Source organism: Dipodomys spectabilis, unplaced genomic scaffold (assembly GCF_019054845.1).
Source record: "Dipodomys spectabilis isolate Male_0828 unplaced genomic scaffold, ASM1905484v1 ptg000207l, whole genome shotgun sequence".
In the NCBI taxonomy this organism is placed as follows: Eukaryota; Metazoa; Chordata; class Mammalia; order Rodentia; family Heteromyidae; genus Dipodomys; species Dipodomys spectabilis.
In genome coordinates, this window is record NW_024870884.1 from 9,981,848 (window position 1) to 9,994,061 (window position 12,214).

A 12,214-nucleotide genomic window follows, 5' to 3' on the forward strand; every position below is an offset into this window, starting at 1 on the left:
TAAATATCCTAAAGGAGGCTAGTTTTTCCAAATTGTTTTATAAAACTCACGTTTTATTTTTAAAACATTACAGGTTAGAATTACAGTAGCAATTCCTTGGCACCGTGATCACATCATCATGGGTATTGTCTATGTAAAGGAATGGCATGAAGTCTGTTTTGAAAAGCAAAAGTAGTGTACACAGGTCATAATTACACAATAATTAGGAAAGTTTTGCAGTAAAATCTAAAAATATTATGTTTTTGTTTTCATGGTCTGGGGAATCAAACCCAGGGCCTTACACATGCTTAGGCAAGCACTATGCCACTGAGCCGCATCCCTAGTCTATAAATGGCTTTTAAGTAAGCTAAAACTAAACAGCCAAGTTACACTTTTTGAGAACAGCTGCCTCAAAGAAAATGAACCTAAGATGTAATGACATCATTTAGTGAGAAAGTTTCAAAAAATGACTAAAAATCATGGTTTATTTGTTGTAAATCAACCTTGGAATTTAAGCAACTTTGTGTGTGTAAGTGCCATTCCTGGAGCTTGAACTCAGCCTGAACTTTTCTACTCAAGGCTAATGCTCCACCACTTGAGCCACAGCTCCACTTCAGGTTTTTTTTGTGTGTGTGGTTTTTTGTGTGTGTGTGTGATTAATTGGAGATTAGAGTCTCACGGACTTTCCTGCCTGGGCTGGCTTCAAATTGTGATCTCAGATCTCACCCTCCTGAGTTAGCTGGGATTATAGGCGTGAGCTACTAATGCCCAGCTCTTAAATTACATTTTAAATTCTGAAGTACATAATAAAAAACATTTGAAACTTATGTTTACTAATTTTCAGCAGTCATAAAAATGTTATTATATCCCATCAGTACAAAAACAGTTCAAGAATATAATTCTATTTCTTAAGGACACATTTCTGTCCATATTAGAGAAAGGATATCTGAGATCTATGTTAGATCTAACTGAAATTGACCTCAGAAGCTCACTGGAAATTTATAGGTTCTGGAGACAGTAGATCTTCAAGTAAAACACTAGTTTTTACTTTGGCAATTTAGAAAAGCATCTTATACGCATCTATGATTAATCGTAGATGTAATAATGCTCCTTGGAATGTAAAGTTTGTTATTCTTGGAAGACTCAAAAGTGCATAGCTAAAAATTAATACACAAAGGATTCTAAATGGTGGTGTGACTACAGAAGTTAACAATAGAAATTCTTAGTATGCTACAACAAAATAGTGTTCCTTGAATCTAAGAAATGGGCTGGAAGCCTCCATTTTCATTTACCCAACACCAATGGTAGACTAGGACAACATTTCTGAGAAATTACTCCAATGGGAATAGAATAGGACGTGGGTGCTGTCCCTCAGCTCTTAAGCACTCTACCACTTGAGCCACAGCACCACTTCTGGCTTTTTCTGCTTATGTGGTGCTGAGGAATCAAACCCAGGGCCTCGTGTATACAAGGCAAGCACTCTACCGCTGAGCCACCTTCCTAGCCCAGAATCACTCTTTTCTATGTTGTTCCAAGGGAACGGATTTTTTCCCCTCATTTTTAATGCTTAAGGAGAGAAACTGGGTTTTGTTCCCCTGCAGCCTGTGCATAAAACCACATTTCCTGAGGGATTTATGTTTTCAACTTTGAATTGGGATACTATCCCCCATTCCGTGTTAAAAACCAAAAAAGCATCTGAAAAGATCTGTCCCAGTAACTTAAGGTAAAAGGATAGTTATGTTTAAAAGGGTAAATGTTAAGCCAAATCAGTGTCCCTTATAATCCCACCAGCATATGAAACTGACAAGACCAAAAGGAAATGACATAGTATTGACATAGTATAAAATATTGGTTGTTTCTATTGCAAATAAGGGAAGGGTGGGGGGGGGGGAGAAAAAACACATCAAATACTTACGTTGGAATCTTGCCGAAATGAAAAGCCTACAGGCTAGATGTGGTGGCATATAACCCCAGCACTCAAGGCTGAGGAACACAGGATGGATGATCCTGTGTTAAGAAAGATGGTGTGTTGAGATCTTGTCTCATAACAAATGCTGAATTGGGACATAAATTCTTCTAAAAAAGTTGATACATTTCAGTCTTGCTCTGAGAACTGTGAAGCTTTAAAGTGCATTAAGAGAATTACAGGCACCATCAAATGCCAATTTGACAGAATTCAGAAGACAATCTGAAGCCTTATTTTTAAGAAGGCCTTTACAAGATAAGGCAAATGTGTGTTCGCTTCTGTCTGGCTTTCAATGGACTTAAGTTACATGATTGTTCTGTGTAATATTAATTAGGCTAAAGTTACTCCAAAACATGCTGTTTAAAATTCTGGATAACAATGGAAAAAAGTAAGTATCAAGTCATCCAGCTTATGATTCCCAAAAATTAAGTCGAGAAGATAAACTGGTACCAATACTGACTGGAAGCTGCTTAGAGGGGCTGATGTCTGCACACCTTGCATACATGGAATATTCATTGCAGGTACTGTCATACAGGAAGGACTTAGTTCTGGAGTTTTATGGCAAGTTAGATGAGCATCTCTGAATGAGTAATGCATGACAGGAATCACAGACTCGTACTGGCTTTGGTGAAGAAGGCAAAGGCAGTTCGTTGTCAGAGCAGGCATTACAGAAAATTTCCCCACAGTTTCTACAGTGGTGCTATTAAATGGAAAGAGAAAACTGAATGAAATTTTAAGTCATTTTTGAGCCAAAAAATTTTGGGACTCCCTACCTCTCTTACCTTTCTCTTAGAAAGTGAGAATTCCTTTTCACAAAGCTTACAATGTGTTGCTTCTTTGTCTTTCAGCCAAACCAGTCCCTAATGGGAAGAAAAAACCCAGGGCATGTGCACTGCCACCAAGCAACACCCTTAGCCCTAAAATGCTTCACATTTATACAGCGTATTTGTAAACTCACACCAATGGGTTGAGCCTTCTTACTTAAAGCATCTACTCACCTGCAATGCTTTGTTGGCTTCTTTTATATCTTCTATTTTCAGTTTGGATCTAAAAGAGTTACAAACAGGTGCAAATTTTAGTGTACATTTTTAAATATGACTGCCTAGTAATTAGGTGCTGGGTTTTCATAGAATATGAAATTATACACACTATTAGATCCTAGTGATTGTGTCTGGCCAGAACAATGTCATTCTCCTATGTCTTTTGTTTTGGTCAACTTAGCTTTGTGCTTGCTAAGCAGGCACTTTACCACTTAAGCTGCATCTCTAGCTAGCACTTTATTACATTTTAGTATTAAACTTTTATGATCTTAAGGTAAGTGTTTGGTCTTGGCTCAAAGTGCTTAGTAAATGGATGCCAAATTGGTAACGGAATCCTGCTTATCAGAACTACAATGCAAATTGTTCTTTGAAAACACTAATTGAAGCCGGGTGCTGGTGGCTCACGCCTCTAATCCTAGCTACTCAGGAGGCTGAGATCTGAGGATCACAGTTCAAAGCCAGTCCTGACAGAAAAGTCAGTGAGACTCAACTCCAATAACCACTAGAAAACCGGAAATGGTGCTGTGGCTCAAGCGGTAGAGTGCTTGCACTGAGCTGAAGAGCACAGGGACCAGCGCCCAAGCCAAGAGTTCAAGCCTCACAACCGACAAAAAAAAAAAAAAAGAGAAAACTAACTGAGCTGCGATGTAGCTCATTGACAAGCAAGTGTAACATCCCAGTACTAAAAGAGACAAAAAAAAATTTTTTTTAAGAAAAAAGAAAAACTAGGAACAAAAAAAAAAGCCTTGTCCCTCCTTTCCCCCTTCCCCCCACCCCTTTTTTTTGATTGGGGATTCAGGGCCTGGGTGTTGTCCCTGAGCTCTTCAGCTCAAGGCTAGCGCTCTACCACTTGAGCCACAGCGCCACTTCTGGCTTTGTTTATGTAGTGCTCAGGAATCGAACCCAGGGCTTCATGTATGCAAGGCAAGCATTCTACCACTGAGCCACCTTCCCAGCCCTCCCTGAACATTTTTGGTCAAGGCAAAAAAGGTAGAGCATTATCTCTACCACTTAAGCCACAGCTCTACTTCTGGCTTGTTTTATGCTTAACTGGAAGTAAGATTCTTGTGGACTTGCTGCCCAGGCTGGCTTCAAACTGCAATCCTCAGATCTCAAGCCTCCTGAGTACCTAAGATTAAAGAGGTAAGCTTCCAGTGTCCACCTAATAGCTTTATTCTTTAGAAGCCAAGTTTCCTTCATGGTTCTTGTAAATTATAATACTGTTCCTTATGCCCTTGGAAATGAGGCTCAATACCTCCTAATGGAATCTCATCTTCAGCAACAATTAAATCTCTGTTCTACTGTGATTTCTACTGAGTTAATTTTTACAAATGGCATGCACCCATATATATGATGAGATGCTTACATTTAGATTTATTTTGAGGTTGGCTAGAGACAAGACGTGATTAAAGTATAGGTCACTGTAGATTTCTTATTTCTACTTTTCTATATTAAAACAGATAGTCCATGCCTGTTTTAAGACCTTTGGTGGTGGTGGTGGTGGTCGTGTGTCTTGAACTCTGGGCTTGGACTTGGGCCTGGGCGCCGTCCCTCAGCTCTTCAGCTCAAGGCCAGCACTCTACCACTTGAGCCACACCACCATTTCCGGTTTTCTGAGTGGTTTATTGGAGATAAAGAGTCTCATGGACTTTACTGCTTGGGCTGGCTTTGAACCACAATCCTCAGATCTCAGCCTCCTGAGTTGCTAGGATTATAGGCATGAGCTACCGGCACCTGGCATTATAAGACCTTTTTAAAGGAGTCTACTTAGTTGAAGAATAAAAGAGAAATTACTCGCTAAGTTTGTTGCCAAGTTCTTGAAGAGCTTGTTCTTGTTCATGATATATTTTCTTCAACTGCTGATTTTCATCCTGAAGGTTAAGAAATTCCTTCAAAATAAGACAAAATGTAATTTAAATTCTACGCATACTAATTTGAAAAACATATTCTTAGGTTATTTTGGCTTTTTAAGACAGCCTTGCTATATGGTCCAAGCTGTCCCCCAACTCATGATCTTCCTCTTAGCCTCCCAAGTACCGCCTTTCTTTACGCCTTTTAATAAGAAACACAACTGACAAATGACAATGGGTGACAATGATCAAGATGCACTGGATTTACAAGCTCACATGTTGAACTGACACTCTCTTGTACAGCTACTGAAAGATAATAAAACAGAACTCTTTCCAAAACTGTGTGTGTATATGTGTGTGCGTATGCACATGCTGCTCCTGGAGCTTTAACTCAGACTGGGAACCATCTCTGAGCTTTTGTGCTCAAAGAGAGCACTTTAGTTGGGCTACTGACTCACACCTGTAATCCTAGCTATTCAGGAGGATGAGATCTGAGGATCACAGTTCAAAGCCAGCCTGGGCAGAAAAGTCCCTGTGAGACTTATCTCCAATAAACTTATCTCCAGAAAAAGATAGAAATGGTGCTGTGGGTCAGGTGGTAGGCTCAGGGACATGTCACACCCAGGCTCTGAGTTCAAGCCCCAGGACTGGAAAAAAAAAAAATAACTACTCTACCATTTAGGCCACAGCTCCACTTCCAGCTTTTTTGGTGTTTAACTGGAGATAAGAGTCTCTCGGACTTTCCTGCCTGGGCTGGCTTCAAACCATGATCATCTAATCTTAACCTCCTAAGTAGCTAGCATTACAGACATGAGCCATCCAAGCCTGCCAAACTTCTCATCAACAATTTTCCATTCACTTTAATCTTCTTACTGATACTTCCAGAAATAACTAGTATATACTGTTTCTTCATATATGATACTTCCAGAAATAACTAGTATATACTGTTTCTTCATATAAATGTACATTTTTAAGTTAACAGTTGTCAAGATGCAATATTTAAAGTTTTACCACTATTTACTTTTTTAAGACTAATGATTTGTTGGGTTTCATGTCTAAGATGAGATAAGGCATCTTTCTCCTTTTGAAGATCTTCCTGCAAAGTCTGCCTCCATTCCTTTTCAATCTTCAAGTCAGTTTCCAGTCGCACCCTTGAATGACAAATGACACACAGAGCTCAGTGCTATTTCTCACAGAACAGTTGTATCCCTTCATATAAGCATCTTATCTTTTTGTTGATTATTTCAGCCTCTAAATAGGATTGGAGATACTTTATTTCATAAATATTTCTTGATAAGTTCAGGATTTTCAGCTACAAAATACCCTTCTTACTCATTTGTCATTTATTACATATACATAAATAATACATAATGGAATGGCAAATGCCATACTGTAAAAACTAGTTACGTCTTGGAAATGGAACTAGTGAAAACAAGGGAAGGTGGGATTTTTGTTATTGTTTTTGAGACAAAGATTCTTTTTGTAGCAGGCCGGCCTCAAACTCACAGTCTTCCTGCCTCCGTTTCTGGAGTGCTGAGATTATAGGCATGTGGCTTAGGGTGGGGTTGTATCCCTATACCATGTGAACTTTTTTACAACAAACTAAAGAATTGCTCTGGTGTAATTATTGCTGTTATCAGAATAGAAATCAACTGGGGCAAAGTGCTAATTTACAGATTACTGCTAGAAGCTGAACAGTATCAGGATAGATCTATGAGCAGGCCATCTTAGGAGAAAAGTCCATGCTGCTTAGAAATGCTAATTCTACCTCATTCTAACAACAAAAGTAGTCAAAGTACTACATTTTAGATTGATCAAAAAAAGTCTTTTTCGCTGGGCGCTGGTGGCTCATGCCTGTAATCCTAGCTACTCAGGAGGCTGAGATCTAAGGATCGCTGTTCAAAGCCAGTCCAGGCAGAAAAGTCCATGACATTCATCTCCAACAAACCACTCAGAATACCAGAAGTGGCACTGTGGCTCAGGTGGTAGAGCGCTAGCTTTGAGCTGGAGAGCTGAGAGACAGCGCCAGGCCCAGAGTTTAAGCCCCACAACCAACAAGAAGACATTTTCAAAATTATTCTTTGCAAGTGGATAGAATAACAAGGGTACATATACTGATAATAGTTCAGAATGGGTGTTGAAGAGCCCTAAATCTATAAATGCCAATGTACACAGAAAACATTCTCCCCTGAAATAATGTATGGCATGCTCTGACAAAAGGTCCGAGGAAAAGACAGTCTAGTAAGAGAAAATTTTTGTGTGTACTGGGACTTGAACGAGAGCCTGGGCACTGGGTCCCTTAGCTTTTTCACTCAAGGCTGGTGGCTTTACCACTTGAGCCACAGCTCTACTTCTGGCTTTTTGCTGGTTAATTGGAGATAAAAGTTTCATGGACTTTCCTACCCAGGCTCACTTATAACCAAATCCTCAGATCTCAGCCTCCTGAGTAGCTAGGAATACAGGCGTGAGGCACCGGCGCCCAACTGCATGTTCTTTGATGACAGTTCTTTGGTGTTAAGTTCTAGTACTCCATATCTAATGGCCATCAGATTAATAGAGAACAAAACTGGGGCACAGGTCCTTGGAAAAGTGCTAGCTTAGTACGTATTAAACCCTGAACTCAAACTTTAGTGTTACTGCAACCAAAAACAAAATTAAATTAAAAATAAATAAAAATAGGGGCTGGGAAGGTGGCTCAGTGATAAGAGTGCTTGCCTTGTATGTATGAGGCCCTGGGTTCCATTCCTTAGCACCACATAGGCAGAAAAAGCCAAAAGTGGAGCTGTGGCTTAAAGTGGTAGAGCACTAGCCTTGAGCTGAGGGACAGTGCCCAGCAGAGTTCAGGCCCCACAACCAACAATAAATAAACAAACAAATAAATAAAATCTCCTAAATATGACAGCAAGACATAGCTGAAAGTACTCAATAAGCAATAATGAAAGTGAGGGGCTGGGAAGGTAGCTTAGTGGTAGAGCGCTTGCCTTGCATGTATGAGGCCCTGAGTTTTATTCCTCAGCACCACATAAACAGAAAAAGCCAGAAGTGGCACTGTGGCTCAAGTAGTAGAGTGCTGGCCTTGAGCTGAAAAGCTGAGGGACAGTGCCCAGGTGAGCTCAGGCCCCCCCAACTGACAAAAAAAAAAGAATAAAAATGAAAACATGTTATCACAAATTTTCAGTTTTTGTGTGGAACTGGGAATCGAACATAAAACTTTGGGCAAATGCTCTTAACACTAAAATATATCCTTAGCCCAAATTTTAATTTTTTTTTTTTTTTTTTGGTCAGTTGTGAGGCTTGAACTCAGGGCCTGGGAGCTGTCCCTGAGCTCTTTTGCTCAAGGCTAGCATGCTATCACATTGGGTCATAGCTCCACTTCTGGTTTTCTAGTGGCTAACTGGTAAGAGTCTCAAGGACTTTCTTGCCCAGGCTGGCTTTGAAGTGGTATCCTCAGATGTCAGCCTCCTGAGTAGCTAAAATTACAGGCATGAGCCACCAGTGCCTAGCTAAATTTTTAGTTTTTAAAATGAACATATTAGCCAGTATCATTGGATAAATAAAAAAATTTGTATTTTATTATGGTGTGCAAAAAAAAACTGAGAGGAGGCTGGGAAGGTGGCTCAGTGGTAGAGCACTTGCCTTGCATACACGAGCCCTGGGTTCCATTCCTCAGTAACCACATAAGCAGGGGAAAAAAAGCCGGAAGTGACGCTGTGGCTCAAGTGGTAGAGCGCTAGCCTTGAGCTGAAGAGCAGAGGGTCAGCGCCCAGGCCCAGAGTTCAGGCCCCACAACCGGACCCAAAAAAAAACCCAAACAAAAACTGAGGGGAGGGGATTATATCAATACAATTCTTTGTTTCTAAGAGTAAACTACTCACAGCTGTTTCTCCTTTTGGGAAATTTGTTTCTGCAGACTGTCAGATTTACTGAGGCATTCTTGTCGATATTTCTCATCCTCATCTTCAGCTTCCACTTGCGCCTTCTCTGCTTGCTGCAATCTGGTGTAATTCAAATCAACTTTGGGTAAAACTGAGGCTAGAACTAGGGTGTAAAAGGGTGAAGAAGACAAATAAAAGAAAAATGGGGAAATAGAAACATTTCTAAATGAAAACAAAGTTTGGGGGGGAACTCACAAACTCAAACGTGAAAGAGCCACACAATGTCTAGAAATCGGTTTGTGATTTTTTTTAATACAACATATAATATGCCCAGAATACTATCTTTAATTTTGTTTTATTTCTTGTTTATAATTAACAATGTAATGCAATACAGCCTTTACCAATTATCTAGAGCATAATGAATGGAATTTCAAAGTATAAGTATGTGTGTTAATGGAGGTTTTTTTGCTTTGTTTTTTTTACAAAATCAAGAAAAGCAAAATACTTCTGTCTACAGTAGGTGGAGAAGGCCCCAGCTATGTTCTAATAAGGGGTGTAGGCAGGAATGAAGGGTGCTGCAAGGCCACAAGCAAGACCTACAGAGGCTCCAAGTAGTAGTGGAGTCCTTCCTACACATCTTCACGCTTTTACTAATTTGGTCAAAGATGTATATGTGTATGGATGCATATTTGAAAGATTCAAAAAGAATTTAGTGCTAGTTGGCATCATTCTCTAGAGATCATTTTCCTTATCACTGAATATTAGGCATTAGGTCAAAATGTGATTTTTCAGTTTTTCTATTTTTACTTGTAAGCCATTGCTTTTCCTCAGGCTTACTTCCATTCTCACCTTGCTTGGCCATCAGATTTCTGAGACTTAACCTCAAGGTTCCCTAAAAAAATAGTTTCAGGACAAAAATTCCTGCCTCTTTCTTTCTGCCTTAAAATCATACTAATGGGGTGAATTTCACTTATCATATGAGTATGTATGACTTCAAGATAATGTTATCTATAAGTTTAAATTTTAAGGCAGTGGGAAGGAACCCAAGCTCTTCTCTAAGTTACCCAAAGTAAAATAAAAGTGAGAGTGAGGTAGGGCTTGAAGTTGTGCTATCCCATAGGGCTGAGGGAACTGGAAAATTGAGATGCTAACGCACATACCAATAGCCAATCTGGGTATAAACTGTTTCAAAACATATTAGAAAATTCAGTAAGGGAGCCATCAGGCAAAGAGCGGGGCTAATAGGGGGGAAATATCTGAGCCAACACAATGTGAAACCAAAGGTTACCTTAAACTTTTTTTTACACTTTCCACCAAAAAGCTAAAAAGGTAAAATTGCATTTGAAAATCCTGACCTCTACATGGGTCAATAGTGGAATGGGCCTCGTGCACGAGGCCCATGGAATGTACTGGGATCCAAGTGCACATGCTCTGCTTGCCGGCAGCGTGCTACCTCAGCAGCTGACCCCAAAATGGAGAGGGAGCCAGATACCCTTAGAGTATTTAATAGCATAAATCCTTTTCCATTTAATACACTATAAAATTATGGGTTCTCTCAGTCTGTTTAAAAGATGTGCAGTCTTCAGAAAGATATATCTTTGACCAGCTTGTACTGGTCCTGTCTGTCACTGCCAGCACACTTCACCAACGACATTGCAATTGTCCTAGTTTGAGTTAACAGATCGTTGTCACTTCATAATGGAATGGACAGAAATCAAAGACAGAAAAAAGGTAATAAAGATGTCCAAAATGTAAAAATGGGGATAAAGAAAACAAAAGAAAAAGAAAAAAAAGAAGAAAGAGGATGTCAATAAAAGAATATTCATGTCAATAAAGCATTAATAGTTATGTTTTTAATAAGTAGATTCAAAAAAAGCAATGGTAAGACATATGTTGACATCAACATGACAAGGCAATGGAAATACATTACATTTTCCAACAATCAAAGTGAAAAATGCCAATCTGAAACAATTCCACCAATGCAAACTTCCATCTTGGGTAAGGCTGTGGGTCTGTGCTCAGAGAAAGCAAACTGAACTGCTTCTCCGAATACCTCTTTTCTGGTAGAGAGCAGTGAGTGGAAGACTGATGATCACAATTCAGGGAACCAGATAGGCTAATCCTCATATGGTTTCTACTTTTCATTTTTCCACTTTTTTAAAATGTGTATTTGTTTTATATTATAGATAGAACCACAGGGAATTACTGTTATTAGGTCTTTTAAAAAAAATCTAGGGGGGTGGAGGGAGGATGGGAAGAGACAGGAAAGGGAAACAAAGGAGGAGGCTACAATGCTTGATAAGAAATGTACTCATTATCTTGCCCATGTAATTGTAACCCCTCTGTACAGTATTTTCATAATAAAAAATAAAAATTGAAAAAAAATCTATAGATGGAAACCTCAAATGAATCAGCCTAACACAGAACAACTTGATTCCATGCAGTAACTAAAACACAAAGTCAAAAACTCTGCTTGCCTTAAACAAAAGAGCATGCCCTAATCTATGTCTTCCTAAGTAGTCCTTGTGGCAGGTGTCAGAGTGAATAAAGAAAAAGAGGAGAAGGAGAAAAAAAAGAAACTAATATGGGAATGCTGTACCTTTGTTCCAGCTGCCTCATGGCTGTAGTGATTTTATTGGTTTTTTCTTCTAGTTGGGCGATTATTTCATTTTTTTCTTTCAAACCGTCTTCAGAGCCCTGAATTATTTATAAAAAACGTAACAGCTATAATGGTTTTGATTTTTAAACCTGAATGTTTAAAAATTTCCCACTTGTATTTTGCAATAGAATTGTTACTTTGAAATGAGCAGAATTCATTACTTTTAAACTATTCTGTTGGGCTGGGAAGGTGGCTCAGTGGTAGAGCACTTGCCTTGCATGCCTGAGGCCCTGAGTTCGATTCTTAAGCACCACATAAGCAAAAAGAAAAAAGCCAGAAATGGTGCTGTGACTCAAGTAGTAGAGCGCTAGCCTTGAGCTGAAGCTGAGGGATAATGCCCAGGCCCAGAGTTCAGGCCCCACAACTGGACCAAAAAAAAAAAAAACAACAACAAAAACAAAAAAGGACTAGGATGTAGCCCAGTGGCAGTGTGCATGCTAAATGTGAAAAAGCCTGAGATCCATCCTTGTACCCTATAGCCCTGGGCTTAATCGCACTGCAAAGAAAGAAGAGAGAAATGAAAGGGGGAAGAAGACTAGGTACCAATGACTACCCCTGTAATCCTAGCTACTCAGGAGGCTGAAACTGAGGATCACGATTCAAAGCCAGCCTGGGCATCAGAACCAGTAAGTCTCTTTTTTATTTTTTATTTTTTTGTCAGTCATGGGGCTTGAACTCTGAGCCTGGGCGCTGTCCCTCAGCTCTTCAGCTCAAGGTGAGTGCTCTACCACTTGAGCCACAGTGCCACTTCCATCTTCTGATGGTTAACTGGAGATAAAGAGTCTCATAGACTTTCCTATCCAGGCTGGCTTTGAACTGTGATCCTCAGATCTCAGCCTGCTGAG

The 12,214-nt window shown here is 39.7% G+C and overlaps 1 protein-coding gene across 7 annotated transcripts in view; it reads right to left on the minus strand.

The window, feature by feature from the left end:
* The window catches only part of Rufy2 (RUN and FYVE domain containing 2), a 42,582-nt gene that overhangs the window by 9,431 nt on the left and 20,937 nt on the right, over window positions 1-12,214 (minus strand). For 3 of the 7 annotated variants that reach the window (XM_042696412.1, XM_042696410.1, XM_042696409.1), the window contains 7 exons: window positions 11,310-11,407; window positions 8,711-8,830; window positions 5,857-5,986; window positions 4,780-4,874; window positions 2,944-2,992; window positions 2,728-2,805; window positions 2,057-2,645 (listed from right to left, as the gene is read on the minus strand). In XM_042696412.1, the coding sequence (XP_042552346.1) occupies window positions 2,502-2,645; window positions 2,728-2,805; window positions 2,944-2,992; window positions 4,780-4,874; window positions 5,857-5,986; window positions 8,711-8,830; window positions 11,310-11,407 (714 nt within the window). In that variant the 3' untranslated portion in view covers window positions 2,057-2,501. Of the gene's footprint in view, window positions 1-32; window positions 154-1,894; window positions 1,987-2,056; window positions 2,646-2,727; window positions 2,806-2,943; window positions 2,993-4,779; window positions 4,875-5,856; window positions 5,987-8,710; window positions 8,874-11,309; window positions 11,408-12,214 lie in introns of those variants that run through there. The other 4 variants (XR_006150143.1, XR_006150144.1, XR_006150145.1 and 1 more) reach the window with 4 other exon arrangements.